This window comes from Lepisosteus oculatus, chromosome 27 (genome assembly GCF_040954835.1).
Source record: "Lepisosteus oculatus isolate fLepOcu1 chromosome 27, fLepOcu1.hap2, whole genome shotgun sequence".
Taxonomy (NCBI): domain Eukaryota; kingdom Metazoa; phylum Chordata; class Actinopteri; order Semionotiformes; family Lepisosteidae; genus Lepisosteus; species Lepisosteus oculatus.
The window spans coordinates 4,304,726-4,327,553 of record NC_090722.1 but is presented as its reverse complement, the minus strand read 5'-3'; the positions used below and the strand labels follow the sequence as shown (position 1 = coordinate 4,327,553).

General features: G+C 50.8%; 1 protein-coding gene across 1 annotated transcript in view; it reads right to left on the bottom strand.

Moving 5' to 3' along the window:
- The window catches only part of thbs3a (thrombospondin 3a), a 29,427-nt gene extending 9,312 nt beyond the window's left edge, over positions 1–20,115 (bottom strand). Inside the window, exons 1-16 of the mRNA XM_069185013.1 lie at positions 19,612–20,115; positions 10,223–10,429; positions 8,852–9,105; positions 8,449–8,551; positions 8,263–8,289; positions 7,563–7,645; positions 6,791–6,842; positions 5,257–5,405; positions 4,729–4,869; positions 3,975–4,049; positions 3,572–3,724; positions 3,335–3,445; positions 2,702–2,809; positions 1,900–2,059; positions 573–691; positions 59–111 (exon numbers count right to left, since the gene is read on the bottom strand). Coding sequence (XP_069041114.1) covers positions 59–111; positions 573–691; positions 1,900–2,059; positions 2,702–2,809; positions 3,335–3,445; positions 3,572–3,724; positions 3,975–4,049; positions 4,729–4,869; positions 5,257–5,405; positions 6,791–6,842; positions 7,563–7,645; positions 8,263–8,289; positions 8,449–8,551; positions 8,852–9,105; positions 10,223–10,429; positions 19,612–19,702 — 1,886 coding nt within the window. The 5' untranslated portion in view covers positions 19,703–20,115. The remainder of the gene's footprint in view (positions 1–58; positions 112–572; positions 692–1,899; positions 2,060–2,701; positions 2,810–3,334; positions 3,446–3,571; positions 3,725–3,974; positions 4,050–4,728; positions 4,870–5,256; positions 5,406–6,790; positions 6,843–7,562; positions 7,646–8,262; positions 8,290–8,448; positions 8,552–8,851; positions 9,106–10,222; positions 10,430–19,611) is intronic.
- Between the last annotated feature and the right edge of the window lie 2,713 nt (positions 20,116–22,828).

Here is a 22,828-nt window from a genome sequence, read left to right as displayed (position 1 = left end):
AGTACATGGCAGCAATGCTGTGTTGGGGTGTAAGGTGCTATACAGCATGAGCACTCACAGGTCCTGGTTGGTGTCACAAACATCTCCCACAAGGTCATTGTCAATATCCGTCTGTGGGGAGGAAGAAGAGGTGAAAGGTTAAAGGTCACTTCTCTCATTAAAGCTGTGAACATTTTTTATTTATTTATGCTTAACAGAATAATAAAAATTACAATACAAACAAGAGTACATATAACAGTTCAAGACAAAAAGATCTCCAGGGGTACATATTACAACATAAATTCAAGTTATGAAAAAAGATTAAACAAATTAAATAAAAATAATGTCCGTGCCGCTAAGCTGTGAACATTATTCATGTAGCTCACCTTCTTAAAACAGCTGTGAGCAGCACTAGACAACATTCAACGCGCAACACAACCACCGGCCAAAATATTAGCAACCTCTATTGGCTAACATGCTGGGCCACTGTGATGACGGACTGGCATGAATAGCTTAATAAGGACCCCAGGATGAATTGCACAATTAATCAGTTCCCACATGTGTACTGTGGGGGAACAAGGAGTCATCCTCACCTGGGTGGGGTTGCTGATCTCAGGACAGCTGTCACACGCGTCGCCCACCCCGTCTCCATCCCGGTCAGTCTGAAGGGGGTTCGGGACCTTGGGGCAGTTGTCTAGGACGTTCGGGATACCTGCCAGACACGAAGGCACAAAGGGTTCAAGTCAGACAAGGAAAGGTGCACCACAACAGCTTAGGGGGACAGAAGCTTCACTATCTTTAGCCTGTAACAGAGATTGCTGAGGGACTAGGGTCTCGAATTGCAAACCATAACAGATGCTGACCAAGTCAATCTTTGTTTGCACGTGTTTAAGATCAACAGTCCAAGGTACCGGGGGAACGAGGGCAGAGAACAGAAGAGATGGGAGAAGATTGAGGGAGTCTGGGACGTAGTGCCACCAAACAGGGTTCTTTCAGGGATTCAGGGATCATTTTCATTCAGGCACAAGCCAGGAAGCACACAGGATAGGTCAAATGACCTCCTCTTGGTTGACAAAGCGAGAGTCAGGGAGTCAGGGTTTTTATGTAGTTTACTGAGCTCAATCTAACACAGAGGGCTCCAGTTCAGAGTTCCCATCAGTCATCCTCACTTGCGGCCTTTCAGACTGATCTTCTCAGACATCAGGTTCAGCAGGCCTGGCCCCACAGTACTCATATGGGAGACCTCACAGGAAAACCAGGCTGCTGCAGGAGGAGGTTTTCTTGGAGCACTAGGTGGTGCTCTTTGCTCAAGAACAGAATTTCTAGTCCAGTGCCTAACGAGGGTGAACATGGGACACTGTAGGAGGTGCAGAACGATCTTCTCCCACTGGGCAGAACATGAAGATACAACCAACTGCTCCACAACTCTGTGAAGCCGAACCGGTGCGACGGGCACTGTAGCAGACTGATCGAGAGGAAGAGTGAGAAACCGAGGAGTTGGATTTTTAAAATGTTTTGAGACCGGGAACAAAAGTGCAGCGGGTTTTTGTCATGCGGACGGGGCTCGGCGCACAGATCCTGTTCCGGAAGGGAAGGCTGAGGCAGCCCAGAACTTCTCCCCCCGGCCCAGGATGGAATCCCGAATGATCGCACCCAGCGGAACTGCACGCGCCAGGTGAGAAAAAAAGCACTGAAGCAGGAAAAAAGGGAACCAGTGCTTTCCAGAGAGAACGGATCGCTGAGAGAGCCGCCGGACACAACCGCAAACTTCCTGAAAAACTGGTAAAAATAAACACGTTTTATTCCGTTTGAATCCTTTGCTGTTTCCCAACTAGAACGTCAAGGATTCTGCCTAAAGTCCAGGAGGCGGGTGTCTGTGGGCTGGGGAGGGGGGGGGGAACCATTGAGGTCGGAGGTTACCGTCTCCGTCGATGTCGTTATCGCAGGCGTCGCCCTCCCCGTTGCTGTCCGTGTCCTGCTGGTTGATGTTGGGCACGTTGGGGCAGTTGTCGCAGGCGTCCCCGAACGAGTCCGTGTCCGAGTTCTGCTGGTCCTTGTTGGGCACCAGGCGGCAGTTATCCTGCGGAGAGGAGGGATTGGGACACAACGGATCAGCGACACTTCTGGAGCGTCCGCAGGGCCCGACGCAGACGCCTGTTCCGAAGGCTCGTATTCGGGATTCAATCCAGGCAGGTGGGCTGGGTGGTACTGGAGGATCCGAGCTCATTAGGATCCACGCTGCTGCCGAGAACTTGAAATGATGCTGGATGACCACAAGAGGGCGCCAGCTTGCAACATCCTACTTCCCTGGTGATGCCTCGAACATTAACCTTGGCAGCACAGACTCGGATGTGTACCGGAATTGACAATGTTAATCACAGACACACAGTGAAAATAACAGAGCCCAGAGAGACAGGCAGGTGAATCAACACACAGTCACATAAGAATTCATTCTTGTAACCTGCAGAACTCATAGAGATCTGGCTTGATATTGGAGCTGCCCCAGAACTACAAGAAGAGAACTAAAAGTGTTAGACTTTTCCAAACTGGTGTTGCTGAACTCGTTATGGTGAACCCCGATCACGTGGGATCACGCGTCCTCATTATTTCTGAGACCGATCAGGGCGAGCGAACAGCTGATCGGTGTTATTGATCTGATCCGGTGGAGAGTCAGGGGCGACACGTGACAGGCGAAGAGAGGAGTGGCGGGGGGGGGGCTGACCTCCACATTCTTGATGCCGTCCCCGTCCGCGTCCTCGTCGCACTGGTCTCCGATCCCGTCGTTATCGGCGTCCTCCTGCCCGGAGTTGGGGGTGAAGACGCAGTTGTCCTGAGCAGAGGAGAGGGGTGGAGAAAACGAGTGGAGGAATCAATACGAGGAATGAGGACCTTCTGCAGTGAGACTTTAGCAGGATCTGATGCGCCATTCTGATATTTACATGCCCTGCCCCTCCAGACCCCTCAGAATAACCCACAGCGAAAACAGCACCCTCACCTTTCACCCCATAGCGGTGCCTACACTGTTTTACACAGGTGAACTGGCCCCTTTGCATTCTTCATATATGAGATCCTGAGGACCTCTTTCCAATCAACATCGATTGTACACACTAGGTGGCGCTATCGCTTCCCCAGGCCAGCATGGACACAGATGGGGAGCTGGTGTGGCGCCCCCTAGTGTTCCCACAGAGGGCCGATAGGGTCTATAAGCAAAGTGTGGGTGCTCCTTCACAAAAAGAGGTGTTCTATTGTGGTCAGGGGCAGATTTCTCCATAAACTGCACTAATGAAGCACCTTTTATCCTAGTAGGTCCAATGCTTCACGACACTCAGCCCTGGAACGGGAGTCAGACACCGACCTGCTTGCAGTGCTTGTCGTTGTCGATGCAGGGCAGCGATTGGTCGGGGTAGCCGTCAATATCGGTGTCGGGGCCACAGGTGTGGCCGTTTCCCGCCCAGCCCACGTTGCACTGCAGGAGGGAGGGGCAGGGACGACAGGGAAAGTCACAGGTGAGAGAGCCATCGGACTCATCCAGAATGAAGCCGAAATCGAAAAACTCCCCCCCCCCCCCCTCCCAGCTCTCCTGCAGACTCACCGCACAGGACACCTCCCCGTTCCTCTCCATGAGGCAGTGGGCGTTGACGTCGCAGGGGTTAAAGGTCAGCGTGCTGCAGGACTTGCGCGGGAAGCAGCCGGCTGTCTGGTTGCCCACAAAGCCCAGTTTGCACTGACCACACCTGAAGGAGCCCTGCCGGACCGGGAGAGAACGGGGGACAGAGCCTGAGAGAGGAGCAGAGGCTCCCCGTTCTCTACGGCATTGCCTTCAGAGAGCAGGGCAGGAGCAGGCGACAGGACGGCCCCACACACACCCTCTAGAACCGTCCCGGCAGAGCTCTGTCCTGTCTGCTGGGCTAGACTGGGGCTCTGACCCTCACTGTGCTGCGGGGGTCCGCCCCTCATCCCCCCCCACCCACCACCCTCGTGGCCCGAGCTCTCACCACTGTGTTGGCGCACACCGAGTTGGGCACGCAGGCGTTGCTGCCCTCCCCGCACTCGTCGATGTCCGCGCACTCCTGCGGAGAAAGAGGCAAGCGCTCTTTACCGCCAGGTCTTCCAGCAGGCGTCAGCCCGCACAGAGCTCCTCATGTTCAAGTACACGAACAACTCCAGTCACATGGACTGCATGTGGTCAGTCAAAGGACAAATAATATGAACCAGGAATTAAAGCTGGAGTTTCAGCTATGCCATAGCGTCATTTTATCGGCATCACCTCATTGTAATATCCCACTAACAGTGTCACTCTAATGGTGATGTCACTATCTAGTAAGATCACCTAACTGCAAGATCCGTATCTAACAACACCACTCAGTTAACTGTGACATCACTACCTGATAACATCATTCTAACAGTGATGTCACTATCTCATAGGATCACCTAACTGTAACATCACTACCTAACAACATCACTTTAACAGTGATGTGACTATCTAATAGGACTGTGAAATCTCTCTCTAACAACATCATTTTAACTATGATGTCACTAACAGGATCATCTGTGACATCACTATTTAACATCACAAAACAGTGACGTCACTATCTGATAGGATCACCTAACTGCACCAAAAAAATCGCTTTAATAGTACCAATTTCACCCTTTAACAATGTCATTCTAATCTTGATGTACGAACTCACAGAACTCACATTCACTGACAGCCCCTTGTGGGTATGTCTGGGGGTGTGTGCGTGGTCTCACCTGCTTGTGGCTCTTGGCAAACTCCACTCCCACCCCGCTGAGGGGGGGGCCGTAGTACCCCGGGGGGCAGGGGTCGCAGCGGAACCCCGAGGCTGTGTTCACACACCCCGATGGTGAGAAACAGGGCTGGGCCAGGGAGCACTGGGAGAGAGGGAGAGGGGGGATTGAGATCGGGGGTGGGAAGCAGTGGCAGAGGGAGGCAGAGAGACAGAGAGATTATTAGAAGATAAAAATGGCGAGGCCCACCAGCACATACTGGTCTGTGTAGGAATGCACCCAGGACATGGGGGCCAGTATTAGGCAGTGGAATGTTGCATATGGACACAATTCTCAGAAGGCAGGGCGCAGAATTCTGCAAGGGGGTGAGCATTTGGCAGCAGTGAATAGCAGGGACAACACTGAGCAGCAGGTTAGTGTTTTAATCATGATGACCAGCAGGTGTCAGCATTGCTCTTTTGTGCAGAGGTGGGGTGGAAACAAAGGCAGAACTGGGGCGCGGCGCCAGCCTGTGTGTTTGAAGAGGGGTACCTCGTCAATGTCCTGGCAGTGGGTGCCATTGCCAGCGGTGCCCTCGGGACAGGGCCCACAGCGGTAACCGGGGTACTCATATGTTTCCATACAGGACACCCCCTTAAAACAGGGATTGGGGGAGCAACGGGATCGCGGCTCGTGGAAACCTGGGACAAAGAGAGAGAGAAACGGAGAGGAAGAGTTTCTGAGAAACTTCACCAACACTTTGGGGTGTTACTGCATAATGGCTCCATAATCCCTTCAAAGCTGCAACACAAGACGTTCTAACCAGGGACACATGCAAATGACATAAGGTGTGCATCAGAGGTCATGGCATTTGTTGTAACATCTCACCGCACCAAGCAATAGAAATTATACTAAAATGACCTCTTACGCACACATGATGCAATTTGCACCTGTCTATAAATTGCAGGCCCTGACGAGCTCTGTTGGGAGAGCATGAGACTCGTGATCTCAGGGTAACGGGTTCGTGTCCCACGCCGGGCGCCAGGACCTCCATGTTGGAGGTTGGGCACAAGGCTAACAGCCCTGTCCCGTAAAAAACTAATGTTACGGTAACAGGAACAGGGTGTTGCTACCCCTGCATGCCAGAAGGCATAACAGGCAAACATCCATCCCTCTATAAATCGTGACGCACGTGATTTTAACGCCTTTTATTGCAGCTATGAAGGGGATATAGAGCCATCATGCAGCAACACTTAAATAAAGCCGTACCGAAATTTCTTTGTCATGTTAAAAAAACATCAGTTTTATTAAGAGATGGGGTGAATGATACGATCAATTAAAAATATGTGCCTGTTTAACTGTACCTAAGACCTGCTTTTTACCCAGTATGCTTCACAGCACAGGTCTAGCACACACCTGCCTTGGAATATTGAGCTGACATGACGTGTGATAGGTGGATGCATATGATCATATACCACACATATGGATATATCGGGATATACAGTATGAACATCAATGTCCTCTGATCATTTTACAATGCTACAAGAAAACTGTTGGAAGAGGCTTTTCTAGTTCTGCTTTAGGTATGCTCAGTCAGAATAGTCATAAATATTGCCCTTATGATCAGTGCAGTATAGCCAGGCAATCGACAGTGAAATGGGCTTTAATATGGATCCTCTATGGAAGATCATGCAGGATTATGGTGCTATGATGGTAGAGACTTTTCATTCTGCTTCTTATCATTCAGAGCAACTTCTGCCTGTTCTTCCAAAACATCAGAACCTTGGTCAACTTTTCTTAGAAGATCCAGACCGACTCTACATATATCTACACATGTTCTCCATGTCTGATCTGGGTCCTGGCTGGCTGATGTGTCTGCAGGTTTTCCAGGTCTCTTCCTGGCAGCCGCACTTGAAGAACTGGGAGAAACTGGGAATTTCTCTAGTGAAGCCAATACCGAACGAAGACTTGCAGACGTGCTGGCCATCCAGGACCAGAACCTGACAGCTCTGACGGGACATCTGTCTATTCACAGAATCATGGGCTGAGTACAGAGATATTGTCCAGTGAAGGAGTACAGTCTCACCACACACTTGGCACTCCAGGATAGTGTTTCTGATCAAGGCCATCTCCTTCACCTGCACAGGGAAGGCGACAGGGCACAGTGTCACACAGCCGGACACTATCACAAAAAACCAGGTCTGGCAGATCTAGCTAACCCACTAGGGATACCTGGGGGACCTAACACACATGAACCCCATTTAATACGGGGAAACACAGAACTGGGGACGAGTCCAGGCTGACTCGATATAATTCATCTCCCCAACTCTCAGCTGGTCCATGTCCTGCAAGCCTTTCCTTGACCCCTGTGGACAAAACCTGCAATTCTAACCTAACTGGCTGACCCTGTTTAGCCAGGATCCTTTATCTGGAGATATTAGTGTCCCTGACTTAGCATCAGTGGCTCTGGGTTAATATTCTAACCTCAATGTCTCACAGTCTACTGACGAGACTGTATCTTCTACCCTAGCACCAAGAGACTTTGCTGGTTTATCCCGGACTCAGAACAAACCTCCGTTGAGAGCTGAACTCTTTATAGAGCTATCAGCTTCCAGAAGCCGAATTCTCTAACAACCTCCTGTAAAATGCTGAACCTTATTTAGCTCCCTCTGTCTCTTGAGTGTCCCCAGACTGTCCTCTAGTGAATTAAAACAGTGTTAAAACTCCAAATCTGGTACACCATCCACAATAATATGCAGTTGCACATACAGTAAAGTCAAAGACAGCCTAATTCTGCCCAGCACAGTCAAGATACTTCTCCCCCCCATTTCTCCTCTAATCCCCTCCCTCTCACAGACCTGCTCTCGGATGTCCTCTCTCAGTTCTCCCAGGATCTGGTTGAAGAGGACGAGCTGACCAATCAGAGCCTTCGTGTGGTCACCTGACAGGAAGCAAAGCCCAGGCAACGCCAGGTTAATGTTCATCGTTCTCAAAAGATTTATATCCTTGGTGGACCCATTTCTAAACAAAACTCTTTCAGGGGCTCAAGACAAAAACAGGTTCACTGAGGACAGTATTTATTCAGTCGAATTTAAAGAGTTTCGCTGTCCACTCTGCAGTGGGTCCTGTGGCACTCATTGTGTTAAAGATGGCAGGTAGATAAAATAATTTGCAAAAAATAATTTCATCCCAGTTGCAATGATATTCCAGGGACTGGGATCATCCCGCTTCTTGTATAAGTGGGTTCTCTGAAAGGTCACTTTTTCTAATGGTCCAATGGATTGAGGTGCAAGGATAATTCCCAGCAGGTTCATGGTTCATATCCCAACTGTGTTTACATAAACTTGAAGACACGTGTGGAATAGCTTTTAAAATTGAGCCCATTTCTTTACACAAAGGGTTTTATGGAACAAGCTGCCCCACCATGTTGTTCAATCCAATACCCCATCTTCTTTCACAAACTAGCAGGATGAGTTCAATTAACTACCAAATAGGCTAGATGGGCTGAACGTCTCCTCTCATTTGTGACGATTCTGTGAATGAAGAGTGAGAACTCACCCAGGATCGTGTTCAGAGCCCCGTTCACTGCAGACAGAGAGAAAACAGCATCATGTCATCAACATCATCAAGCATCATTCTTAATTGCAAATCTCTAAGAAGCACAAGTTCATCACTGCCCATCCCAGCTATGGGCAGGGAAAAAGAGAACAAGGTGGGGAGCGGGAAAGAGAGACACTGCTGTACCTGTATTGTACAGTGAGGAATCTCCTTGGAACGGACAGTCAGTCAGGACCCCAACCTTGGCCACTGTGCCCCCCAAGGCCAACTTCAGAGACTCCACTGAACCCTGTGAACACACACCCATCTTGTCACCCACCCCAAAGAGTGGTACAGCTTGCTTCACAACCTGCAGAGACTCTAAGCCCGGTTTTGCTTTCTAACACACCTCTCAGAGAAAATAAGTCAAGCAAAGCCTGGCTACAGGCTTGATTTCTTTTCTCGTTCATAGCTTCCGAGATGTATACCTAGGAAGAACATACCGAACTGTCTCCAAAGCCTTTGAAAGCTGGCCTGACCAATCGGAGCTCGGCTAAGGCCCAGCTCTGATTGGCTGACAGGCCGTCCAATGACGATGAGCCTCCCCCACCTGCAGCCTGGCGTAGGCCTTGAACCCGGTGCGGATCTCCACCGAGTCCGCCTCGGCCGGCAGCTTGACCAGTCCGGGCAGGCCCTGGCTGGAGTCGGCCAGCCGGCAGTCCACGTACATCTCCAAGGCCAGGTTGTCGCGCCGCAGCCCCCCCACGCGCAGGATGAGCGAGTGGGTGCGCCCGTCGACCAGGTTGGCGTTCTGCAGGTTGACCGTGTGGAGCTTGCCGTCCTCCCGGATGTAGCGCACCAGAGCTGGAAGGAGACTGGAGTCAGTGCGCTGAGCGAGCCTTCTCGGATAACAAGAGGGGCGAGACATCCGTACCGGGCTGGCTGAAGTCCCACCCTCACGGGGTTCCTCCCTGTGAGCTGCCCCTCCTCGTGCTGATGCCTGACCCCATGAGAAGAGCAGGCACTCCAGTCACGGTCCTGCCCTGAGGCCGAACCCGCGGCTCCTGAAGTCAACGACGCAGCAGCCCCCCCGCGGCCCCTACGGGCCGTCCTTGCGCCTGGCGTCCAGCGGGGGTCCTCCCGCCGGCCCCTTACTGTTCGCCCACTAGTCCAGGCAGAAGCCACTGGCTCCTTCTGAGGCTCCGACTCCGGCTTCCGCGGCTGGCTCCAGCCTTCTCTCGGGTCCCTGCCCGGCGTTCCGAGCGCGTGCGGGTTCCCGGAGCCCAAAGGCTCCTCTGACAGCCAGCGGCCCCGCCTCGTGGTCTTTCCCTTTCGCCCGCGCTTCCCACGGAACGCCATGTCATTATTGCCACTCCTGATACCCAGACCAAACAGATGCGACCGCGGAGTGCCTCCCTTTCACTGACCCTGCTGCCCCAGGGGAGACTGGCAGACAGAAATGGAGAGCAACCTCCTCGTGGTGTGGGATAGGTGTTCGGCCAAAGATCACGGGCAGGCCGTGAACACTCTATCTAAAACACCTGGAGAGATGAGCGCACCTTTCCTTTCTCTGGAAGCTCATTCGACCCACGGGGATCAAGGGAAAAGACGTCCAAATCCGAAAGCCTAGTGTGCCAGTCCCAGCACCAAAACTAAGGAGAACAAAACCTCGCAGCAGGCCGGACCAGGAGAAGAAGAAGATCCTATGGGCATCTCGGCATTACCCACAATGCAAAGGGGACATGTTACCCGTTTACCCCACAACTGCAGGACCTAAGGGGAGAAATAATAAATAGAGACAGAGCTGGAAGGAGACAGCTGAGGAGAAGAAGGGGGGGAACCAGGCTGGATTTTTATCTGCGTTTATGTACAGGCTTGTAAAACATCTAGATGCTCTGCCTGCACACGCTGCTCCTTCTTTCATATGCTGTCATTCCGCCCACCAACCAGTAGGGGTCGCCCTTTGGGCTTCGCGGTTTACCTTTGTTGATCTTGCCCATGATGGCCAGCTCCAGGTACTTGGTGTTGTCCTGTTTGTTGTACAGCCCCAGCAGCACCCCTCCCAGCTTGGGTGGCAGGCGGAAGGCGGAGACGATGTAGATGTCGCTCACCGTCCCCATCGCCGCGGCGACCTTCTCCACGGCGGCCGCGCTCTGCCTGGCATCCTGCAGAGCCAGCAGGTCAATCACTGGAGGTGGAGACAAGGAGGGAGAGAGACGGCATTGAGAAACAAAATAACAACAGCTGCCAGATGGGCCCCAGGGAGAGAGGCAAAGATGTGTGTGAGGAATTGCCTCTTTTAGAAAACAAATAACTGCAATACTCCCTTGCTGTGTGGATAGGCATTCCCCCAATTCAGCCCATCGCTGGGATAGTTTTTTCAAAATCTTGTGTCTTCAACTGGCTCCGATTTCTTTTCTGGTAGCCTCCTGAGCCATAGTGTGAATGTAGGGAACGCATTCTCAAAACCTCATCTCATATTTGAGGGTGATAATTGCAGGGTGGTACGCCAGCAGCCATATCACCCTGCAACTCACAACTGGCAACCCACTGAAGCTAAGCAGGTGTGAGCCTGGTCAGTACCTGGATGGGAGACCTCCTGGGAAAAACTAAGGTTGCCGCTGGAAGAGGCGTTAGTGGGGCTCACCCTGCGGCCTGTGTGGGTCCTAATGCCCCAGTGTAGTGACGGGGACACTATACTGTAAACAGGTGCCGTCCTTCGGAAGAGATGTAATACCGAGGTCCTGACTCTCTGTGGTCATTAAAAATCCCAGGGTGTTTCTCGAGAAGAGTAGGGGTGTACCCCGGCGTCCTGGCCAAATTTCCCATTGGCTGCCGTCTCATCATCCAGGTGGGGCTGCACACTGGTGGTGGTGGAGCGGATCCCCATTACCTGTAAAGTGCTTTGAGTGGAGTGTCCAGAAAAGCGCTTTATAAGTGTAAGCAATTATTATTATTATTATATTTGGAGTGTTGCAAATATTTAAGTCTGTTGTGTGCTGAACACCGTGCTGGGGTATGTCATACTAGGGTTGCATACTAGGGTGTCGCATACAATAGCATAGGAGATTTAAAGCCCTTGATCACGAGACAGGAGACAGGCTGTCCGTGAATTCGACTCGATTTCACTCACTGCTGAAGGGTTAAACCTGGAAGGCCATGAACTGCAAAGACGCAGTTTTTAAACAAATTCTTCTGACTGATTTTTGACATAAATTTTTGGAAACAATATCCATTTTTCAAAGACGTGTTCCGAGTCTCCTCTCCTGGCTGGATGCTGGGGCCGATTGCTTTTGGTGAGACTGTTGCCCTCGGCTGCCCTCAACCCCGCGCCATTGGGGCTCAAAAATGGTTTATCGTCGGCTGCAGCAGCCTGCTGTTGTCATGTTCCACGTCCCTCCACTGGAGGGCGCTCCTGCCCTTTTCCGTTGGGATTGGGTTTTGTCATTTATAATAATAATAATAATAATAATAAACTTTATTTTATATAGCGCCTTTAAAGGTGACTTCTCAAAGCGCTTTACAGGATGACAATAACAATAATTAAGAAGACTACAACAATAAATAAGAAGATTTCACAAGATAGGACACAATTATAATTACAGCAATACAACAATAACAATAGAGGAGACCGTGGAAGGTGGTATTAAGAAGAGCAGAGGGGTGAAGAATGGAACCAGTTCAGTAAAGGCTTTTCTGAAGAAGAAGGTTTTGAGTCTGGATTTGAAGGAGTTTAGAGAAGATGACTCTCTGATATCCTTGGGCAAAGAGTTCCAGAGCTTGGGGGCATAGCAGGAGAAGGCCCTGTCGCCCATACAATGTAGACGGGCTTGGGGGACAGTAAGGAGGGCAGAATTTGAAGAGCAGAGGTTGCGAGGTGGGGAGTAGGGTGATAAAAGTTCAGACAGGTATTGAGGTGCCAAGCCATGTAAAGCCTTATAGGTGAGCATGAGGGTTTTAAAGTCTACGCGGAATTTGACCGGAAGCCAGTGCAAGGACTCCAGGATAGGAGTAATGTGAACATTTCCCAGTGTGTCTTGCTTGTGTTTTGTTGTAAAAGCCTAGCGTCTCCGCGGTTCCTGGCTCAGCACTGGGAGACGGATGGCTAGAAGCCCGCCTACCAGCGGGTCCAGGAGTGGCCCGATGGCGTCGGCTTCACCAGGGCGTCCTGACCTTCTGAGTCCGGGGCTCGGAGCGCCTGGTCCCGTTATGCTTTTAGTTCTCTGTGTTCCCGGTCTCGGTCCCCCTTCCCGGGGATTTTAAATGTCTTCATCTTGGATGGATCTTCTGGCCTTTGGATTATGGACAGCGCCCTGATAACCCCCTTTTTGGACCCGTTTGGACTTGGTTCCCCCCCCCTGCTGTATCTTCCCCTGATGTCCTTCTCCAGACTCTTCCGGATTATACCGTCATCGGTCTGTAACCGAAGGTTCTCAATGCCAGCTATAAGCATGATGCAACGGTGAGAGAGAACTGAATACCACGGTAAACTTTGAGAAGAAGTGCATCCGTGCAGCTGCAGCAGGACCGTCGCGCACAGGGTCTTTAAACAACGTACTTGACGGGACTCTGCCCCGGCAGGGACACCCGTAGGTGCCGGAGAGCAGTGGAAGGGCTCAGGGCCCCTGTGAGCAGATAGACAGGCTGAATCCCTTCCCCAGACAGGCAGTGTGCTCCCTGCAGGCCCACCCAGCTGGTGCAATCAGGGCTGACACAGTGTGATGAGCTGCACTACAACTGCCAGTTCCGAACCGCGGATCTGCTGCAAATCTCAGCCACTGCCGGTTTGAGAAAAGCCGACGTGTCGCAACCTCAGTGGGCACACATGGCAAAAAGGAGAAAGGTTTTAATCAAGTCCACAAGAGCCCGGAGAGCAGCAGCCCCTGGGAGCTCAGTACTTCAGGAGCACAAAGGCTGCCTTCTGTAGCTGCACCTATCTGCTTCTGCACCTCCGCTATCGCTGCCTCGCTTGCACGGCGCTGACGGCGGGGAGGAGATAGAGCCTCAGACAGAGCAGCCATTCAGGCAGAAGAGGAGAGAGAGAGAGAGGGCGGAGGCCGTCTGTGATGCCTGCAAGTCTGGGTGGAAATGGAGGTTCGAGAAAAAAGCTGTGCCAAAGAACTCGCAGGCCAGAGGAGTCTCCTGCCCCAGATCTCACAGACAGGGCTGCAGGCAGACACCCAGCCCATACAGCAGCCTGAACCCCAGCCCCCCTGGGGGGGGACACACACAATCTCGTACTGGATTGTAGCGATCGCCACTTCCTCACCTGACGTTCGGCAGGGGGGCACCCCAGATTTAGGGCCGCTATACCTTCAGGAGTGGGGGGAGTTGTGTGGTTGCCTAGGAAAGGAAGGGAGGCTGAAAGGGGGAAACGTGGAGAGGTGTGTGTGCAGTCGCACCAGAACTGACCAGCAGCGACAGGGACTGCCCTGCGCTCCTTTCATTTATGTTTGAGTTACCAGTTTCCGTTTGGGAACAGCCCTTTCGGCACATTAAAAGTGCTTTCCTTGCACTGGCGAAGTGGCGCTGGAGCTGTGGGGTGTGACGAGAAGGCTTTGGTTTAGCGCTCCAGGCCTGTGAAGAGACTGTTCCAAGCCAGTCGGGATCGGGGACGAGATGGAGAGTCCTGATCCCTCCTTCCGAAACGAAAGGGAGAGGGAAAAAGTCAGTCCAACAATGGGAGAGATCCCCCTGGTGCACCAGGAGAAGGGGAAACAGGGAAAGGAGAGGTAGCGAGAGAGGAGGCGGGGGGGAATCTTGATCTTGAACGTTTTGCCCCATCCAAACCCTTTCCAAAAAACTGTATCGGAAGTGTCAGCGCTGCTCCTGTTCTGAACATGAAAATACAGGACACGTAACGGATAAGAGGCTATCTTGCTTGTTTGGCTGTCACTAGTTAAGCAATTTCAGAATTCCCCCTGTCCCTTTAAAGGGTCACATGGAGTCGACGTCTGCCTCATGAATTGGGAGCTAGTGCCAGACTCCCACAACTCTCGGTGTAAATCTCCTAAACTATCCCGAGTGACCCTAAACTTTATTTTTCCCTTCAGTCCCTGAATGCTCGTGGTATTGCAATTACAGCCCCTCCCACTTTCTCTCTGTCACGTTTAAAACTAAGACTTTTCCTCCCTCCAGTCATGGTCAACCTGCTGCTTCTCTCCTCGATTTAATCCAGCCTAGTCACCAATGAATTACACGTGCAGTAGAACATGAGCCGCTCTCACCCGTCCGGCTGGAGCCGAGGACAGGATCGCTCGCTCTCACGTGCTCGCTGTGTCCAGGGCCCCGCAGCTCTTCCCAGACAGAGGGGTGACGCTGCGTAATTCACTCTGACACCTGGCTGGACATCAAAGCCCTGCTCTCCCTGTGAGAGAACAATGCCTCCAGCCCACCCCCCTCCCAGCCATTCTCCTGCCTGTTGTCTCCAAGCCCCTCCCCCTAGAAATCAGCAGAGAGCTCACTGGACCCTGACTTCCCTGCCTTCATCCCCTCTATTGTTCCCCCTCTGTTTTTGCCTCTGCCTGCCAGTTCTCCCCCCCACTAGTGAGTCAATTACATCTGAAAGGTGCCGGACGCTGGAGACTGGGCACACAGGCACAGTGCCAGCAATGGAGAAAGGGAGACCATCCGCAGAGGACGCTCAGGCCAAGAGAGAGAGAGAAGCCCAGTGTGTGATCTCCTGTCCCAGCCTGAGGAGCAGGGAGCCTGTCTCCCAGTAATGCTCCATCTGTCTACAGTATATATCAATATTTTATGATATGTCTTTGTTGTAAATGGCTGTAATATGTCTGTAGATTTGATTTTTTATTTTTTGTTTTGTTTCATGTTCATTTTATTTTTATTTGCTTTGGCAACACTGATTGTGCCCATCGGTCATGCTAATAGAGCACCTTGAATTGAATTGAATTGAATTGAGAACATGAAAACACCTACAGCGCGATAGGGTGTCAGCTGTTGCTCACCTGGGAGGTCACAGATGCTGCCCGTTAAGAGATCTTGGAGAGCAGTCTGCCCGAGCAGCAGACCAGCTCATATAACTACTGTCACTGCAGAGGCAGCATGGCTGGGAGGCAGAGATGCCGATGGTACAAAACGTTAGAGCTAGGAACTTGGGTAGACCACATTAAACACTGCACAGGGGGACTGGAAGAGCAGAGCGAGTTCACTAGTGCTCTGTCAGATTGGAGGGGGCTTGACTACTGCTGGTCGAGATCAAGTGAGGGAGAGGACTGAGTGCCAGATACGAGTGATTATGCAGCCAGGCCCTGAGCAAGTCACCTGGGGCAGGTCAGTGGATCACCCTGGCCTGGGAGCCCAGCTGTGATCTCCAGATCTTACATTGGGTGCCTGACTGAGATATCGACAAGGTCTCGCCCCAGAACTGTACTAAAGCACTGTGTGCTATGTGTACTATGGTAACCAGTTTTAAACCTCTTTGAATGGAGAGGACAGATCTACTCAGCTTTCTGGGCACTAAAGCATGCTAAAGACAGCCAGAATGCAAAGCTGGAGGGTTCTGTAACCGAACGTTATCAAATGCGAGCAATAAGCATGGTGCAACAGTGAGAGATAACCGAATACCACGGTAGACTTTGACAAGAGGTGCGACCGTGCAGCTGCAGCAGGACCACTCAACAAGTCCCTCTCCCAACCCACTGCAGTGAAGAACTTTGCAACTATCCGCTGCTTAATTAATTGATAACCAGAAGGATCAATTTAACAATCCAGGTGCCGGTTGCACTGAAGTGCTGTAATGCCACAGCAGACTAACCTACTATGGTGGTGCCAACTGACTGATCAGACCGAACAGCCCTGCCCTACAGCAATGCTGCCAGCTAGATGATAGCATTCTATTGCAATGAGAGTTTTCCAGCACAGGGGTTTTATTTGCACGACTAGCTCTCCTGGATTGTCCCGGGATTCCAGATTCTCTGTGGGACACTGGTGGGAACGATCTGGGAGTAAGGTCTCAATTCATTGGCATTTAACAATGAGTACCGTTGCCCCCAGTCCCACAACGAATGTTTTGGATTTTCACAGGAGGGTCGGGGTCTCCAGGCTTCTCCCTCCTGCACAAGAAGTGTGTTTTTCCCACTGGCACACATTCCTGGAACACATCCAGCCCCAGCAGCAAAGTTCAGGGGGCATCTCATTTTCCTGTGGCACCAGCCCCCGTGTGAGCCACTGGAAAACATCCCAGTTTAACCCTCTTCGAACCGAGAGGCCGGACTGCTGCTTCTCAGCTTTGTGTGCTTTTCGTCCGGCTCACTTCCTACACTGATGCTCAAGAAAGCCGACACTGCAGAAGTGGTGGAGCATGGAAACCCAGCTGGCCCACGGGCTTGTCCATGTCACTCTAGCACGCTGAGCTTACAGCCCAGGTCTGCACTGTCAACAACACAAGACTCACCTACAGCACTCCTGCTCAGGATCTTACCAAGCAGATAAGACACAGCAACGGACGATGGGGCTGTTGGTGGAGAGTACACGTGTCAGTTTTGCTTCTGTTTGTTATGAAGTATGTGCCTTGCCCTGTCCTCCACCTGTGGGGATTACATCATATGAGGAAGAGGAGGAGGAGGTGGGATTCGGGATACGGAGGAGTATGGATTTATTCCTCTGGTCTCCATGTCGTCACACTTGTGACTTGACCTAAGGCCACAGGTAGGTCCCTTTTCAGGCCATAAAGGCCCATGGGGGGGATGGGGGGAAGGGGCCCCAATTTTTCTTGCCCATCCGGCACTGGAGGTGGAGGTGATGTGGTCAGCATCACGCTCCGGCCAGCCTGTTACCCCCAGAAGGATTAACCCCCAGTACTCACTTGGAAAACAGGCCGAGTGGACCTGTGAGCCATCTGGAAGGAATTAGAGCAAGCTCTATCGCCTGCCCCTACCTGGGATTGAACCCGGGACCTTCTGGTCAGGAGCTTGATCCCCCAGCTAAGGCCACAGTGGCTTGGAAATAATCGGGCAGATGGATCAGACTGCCGTGACTGTCCTGGGCTGGAATTGTGACATTCTGCCGTGTAGGACAAATCCTGACCCTCCCAGAGCTGGTTTTCTGGATTCTCCTGACTAGTCTGCTGATGGAGGAGCACAGTACTGTATATCCTTCTCCAGGCAGCCGGCCTTCAATTATGCTGAAAGCAATTTTCACAGGAAAATAATGCTGGTTTTGAACAGTGATTTTTCCAGATTCTTACCTCGTTTTGGAAATGTTAACTCGGCTCAAGCAGTGAGCGCCTGTCGTTTTCTGGGACTTGAGCTCAGCCGTCACCCCAAAGCACACTAGTACTACAACAGGAAACCTAGCAATATCTGCCCACTCTTCACAACATACTGGCAAATCAGTACGGGGAGTATGGACCCAGTGAGCTATTCACGCAAAAAGGAGACTGCTGTGTTTTCATTGTGCAGCAACATATATAGCCTCCATTGTAGCCAGGCGATAAAGAATGTGACATGAAAATCAGAAACACAGTCAAATTCTTGTGACTCACTCATCTGAGTCACAAGACCTCAATCAAGCCTGTGGTTAATAAAATGTGGTCTGATGAAAATAATTAAGCCAAAAGCTATGGTCCCTTTATGAAGTACAGGAGATAGCACAGGGCAGGTGCTAACACAATTCCTGATAAGGTTTACCCTACCTACAATAGGCCTCTGTTCAGTCACAGACAGGACGTTCACACGCTGACCAGCTGATGTTGCCCACAGCACATCTAGATAATTGCTGGGGCTCTGGGCTGGTAACTGGAAGGTTGTGGGTTCATAAACTGGGTGGGACACAAAGCACTTAATACTGATGTGTCTCACTAAGGAATCCAGAGTTTGCAAAAGATAAAGGTGGAAATTTGGGGCGGCACAGTGTCGAGGCCCTGGGTTCAATTCTGGACCTGGGGTGCTGTCTGTGGGGAGTTTGCATGTTCTCCATGTGTTCACACAGGTTTCCTCCAGGTGCTCTGGTTTCCTCCCAAAGTCCAAAGACATGCCAGCAGGTTAATTGGTGTCTGGGAAAACTGGCCCTGGTGTGAGTGTGCGTGTCTGTGTGTGTCCTGTGATGGACTGGTGTCCCATCCAGGGTCTACCCCGGCCTTGTGCCTGTTGTTTGTTGGGATAGACTCCAGCAGTTTAAAAAATAAATGAAAGGATGGGGGCTGTTTGGCATGTTTAGAGCTAATTAATCTAATTAGCAGCCAGGCTGGGAGTTTGGACAAATTGTTAAATTGTTCCAGGCACCCACAACCCTTTGTGTAAAACAGCGACTCCTGTTCTGGGTTTGGGATGCGCTATTTTTCCATAAAGGCACCAGCTTTTGTTTCCCACAAAACGGGAATAAAGCCTGGAAAATAGAATTTTCGGAGAGCCTTATAGGCACACATCTCAGGCAGGGAAACCCTAAAGGTCTGCCGAACCGGCCCTCGACGAGGTGACCTGAGGGGATTCAGTTCGGCTGCGGCGCCTGACAGCTGCGGCAGCGCCGTGCGGCAGTGCAACATGCTGAAAATCCGTGATTCAGAGGCCGGCAGGCACACATGCCAAACAGCTGCAGTCTTCAGAGGAAACCAGATTATTTAGTCATTTCATTTCGGTGACATGTAACAGGCGGTGCTTCGAGTTTTAAACTCGTGCACTAGTTTGCCACGACGTTTATGTAGGATTTCGAGCCGGGGCTTGAAACTCTGCGTCCTTAAAGAGATTCCTGCGAAGTTAATTTTGTTTTCTTCCTTTACACGAGGCGGGGGCGGCGGAGGAAGAGATGCAAATCCTGCGGTAGTGAATTTTTTTAAGGAGCTCGGTGGCGGCGTTGCGGAGAGAGGTGAAACGGAAAAAAAAATGCAGATGTTTGACGTTAGGGAAAATGTTTCGCCGGATAACAAGTTAGACTCTAATGAGACGTAGCGAAACAAGTTCATTCATTGTTCTAGCGCTGACCAGGCTGTGTCTAAACGAGAGAAAGTAAGACGTGCTACCGATGCCTTTTGAGGACAACGGCATTGATTGTGCGTGGGAATTTTGGAAAAGGAGACTGCAGCTCAACTGCACAGACTGAAAAATATATGTCTCGGGTTAACTTATTAATTGTAGGCCACGAAAAAGTGCAAAATCCCAGCAAGCGTTTAAATAAGGGACAATACAAAACTTCCCTAAAGAAGAACAGAAAACGATGTAAAAGAAAATACTGCTATTAAAAAGAAATGTGTTTCAATAGCTGCATTAGGCGCCGGTATCAGCTATTCATGCAGTACTTTTGTGCGCGCGTGTAGATTATGGTGGGGGTTATTATTTAAAACATTCCCGAAACACGTCTTTCTCCCCTTCTTTGCTGTGGAAAAGAGCACGGGAGGCTATTTTACTGTTACGTTACCTTGCATTTCCTGCGTGTCCGAGTCACAGACGCCGGCAGTCACCAACACAGAGACTGAAAGCAGAGCGGGCAACCAGTGGCTCGCACCCATGTCTCCCGAAATCGTGCGTGGAACTCGGCCAGTCGAAAAGAAACTCCCGGTGAGCTCTTCGAGTTGGGAATCCCCCCCTTTTTGAAGGTGCTCGCCTGACCCGCAGTCTGGGTTCAGCAATTCGCCGTCCGGGCAAGCCGATATCCTCCGTGTGTTGGAAAGAGAGAGGAATCCAGTCTTCTAGTGTCTGATCATATCGCGCGTTATTGCTACACGCTCCAGTAACGGAAAAAAAAATATCTCTCTTTTTTTTTAAAGGCGGATAGTAAAACGCGTCAATCAACGACTCGCCGTCCCATCCAGGAATTCGTAACCCTTTGTCTGCGAACTGGTTTCCTTTCCCCTCCTCCTCGGGTTGAAAAGAGCGACACGGGCTTTTCTACCTCTAGTCCCGCGCAGTCTGACCAAATGGTCTTGGAATTCTAGACCAGCTGATATCAGCCTGGAGCGGGTCGAATTGCGAAGTCTGTTTTCACTCCGCTCCGCTGGAGCGGCTCGCAAACTGTCCTGGGGACTCAGCAGCGCATGTATTCGAGAGCATTTCGGGATTCTTTGCAGCCGAGCACTCAATTGCTCAAATGTTGTTAAAAACATATTATTTTGTAATGCATTTGATCATTCGATGGCTACAGTAACACAAACAGTTATAGTTGCAAATGAGTGAGGGCGATGTGGCTCATCACGCTGGGGTGTGACATAGTGATCCAAGTATCTCTTGCACGATTTCAGGCCATGTCCTTTGACACTGCAGCTGGCCAAGCTGTTCCAGACACCTACACCTCTTACCGTAAAGTGCCTTCTGTTCTCTGTCCTCAACCTGCACTCTCAGTTTCAATATGAAGTAGAATCCTTTCTAGTTGGGCATTTTCTTTGGTACATTGAAATCTCGCCCAGGCTTCTGAGATGATGCTTTCCAATAAAGTACTAGGACTTCCCTTGTAGCCCCACTAGAAATAACTTTAAGGGCACACAACACGCTCTCCGATCCAGGTGTCAAGATTCTGAGCCCTGGTTATGCGCAACTCACAGAGCGCCACCAGGGCTCACCTGGGATGAGCCAGGCAGGGCTCAATCGTCTCTTTTGGTGCAACGAGGAGTCGAGCAAAAATCGGCTTACTTGTGTTCTCCCAGAGAAGTGAGAAAAAATGCTCCAATCAGCATTGACTCTCCTGTCAGGCTCTACTGAGGTCACTGCATAACCAAAGCTGATTGGCTCCATGGATGGGAGTGTCCAAGGAACCTGTCTGGTCCTCCAATCGGCACTGACTCTCCTATCAGACTCACCACATAAGCAAAGCTGATTGGCTCAATGGGTGGTCTTCTGAATTCCAAACTGGGAGGGCAGAAAACAAAATACACTACAAGAACCAAGAGAATTACTAGCTCAGTCAAGGGGATCTGTTAAATCCATCAGATATTTTGAATGTAAACCAGGAGACACTATTGACTTGGGTCACAAGTCACAAGTTTTACTCCTTACAACACAAATTCCACAAATTCCTGTGGGACAAACTAAAATGGGGAAGCTTGCCAGCAGGAGTCCTGTGACCCCTGACCCCTCTGTGACCCTTCCACGAACTTGCAGTTGCATGCCTTGACTCCTGCATGGTTCTGCTGTGTGCAGTCTAGGTTTTGTCCATGTAACTTTACATGGAACGTGTATCAAAGGCTAGTAAAATCATTGATTAAAGATAATCTAAGAACATCATATGACTAAAATCTTACTTTAATTTGGTTAAGAACACATTTAGTCAAATTTACTTAAAATTTAAAGTCTTGGAGAAGACTTTAAATTTACACTCATGACAGAGCAGTTGTAAGGAAAACTGGAAAGTACGGCAGAGGGCCTGAAGGACCACAACTGAAAACATATTGTAGGTCACCTTGAACTAATCAAATATTTTTTTTATAATTGATGCCATTATCTAGAAGTAGAACACTTACACCCTTTTATGCAGCTAGGCAATGTACTGGAGAAAAACAGCTGTGTCTCACTTGGGATTTGAACTCGCAACATCCTAAACACATATCCAGGCCCCTAATCACTGAGCCACAATACTGCCCTGCCCTGGCCAGATGGGACTGTCAATCAAGGGACAATAAATACCTGGGAACATCTGTGAGATACTGATCAGTTAAGCCAGTCACTTAACCAATTAACAGTACCCTGCGAATGAGTTTGGCTCCAGCTCTGAATTCTGTAAGTTAACACCACCTGCTATGTTTTTGCCTCTTGAGAAACTGGTGTTGTAAAGGTGACTTATAAAAACTGTTGCACTGGTGCTCTCCGAGACGAGGACTGGAGACTGCTGGATTTGTGATCCTGTCGTCTGGTTTGGGCACGACAGCCAGACCGACCGTGCCCAGGCGCCTGTGACGCTGCGGTGCCTGCTGGGAGTGGTGCACAGACCTGGCCTGGCCGCTGTGGTGACGCCACAGCCCTGGTGCATGGAAGTTAGGAAAGCGTCCTCCACCGGACTGGCTGGGGCGTGCTGCACCAGCTCTGCTGAACGGACCACGGCAGCCAGAGAGCTCCAGTCCGCTCCCCACACACCAGAGCAGAGTGATGAAGCCAGTTCAGAGAGGGGGGTTATGAGGAGGCCATGATGGGTAAAGGCCAGGGGGGAAATCTGGACAGGACACCGGGGTAACACCCCTACTCTTGTCGAGAGACACCCTGGGATTTTTAATGACCAAAGAGAGTCTGGACCTCGGTTTTATGTCTCATCCGAAGGAAAGGGCCTCCCCCCCCCAATTTTAATAAGCGCAATAAAGGAGCAATGCTGAAATTGCAAATGGATTTTCGACTCGGTGTGAAAATCAAGCTCCGTCTCCAAGCATCTCGATGAGTCTGCAGGCACGTGGCCACCCCGCTGCGGATGATCCTCCGAAGCGCCCACTCTCCAGCTCCACCCCCCATTCTGAGAGGTGCAGGAATCCGGGACCTTTTTTTTTTTTTTTAAAAAAAAGCAGACAGCCGCAGTAGGACGCCCCTGTACTGTCCCGCCCCGGGCAGGTGCCGAAATCCTTCACTGCATTGAATTAGAAGTTAAAGCTATGTCATTCATGGGGGCGCCTGTGCCATATTAAAGCAGAAAAAAAAACAACAGAGAGCAGCCCGTGACA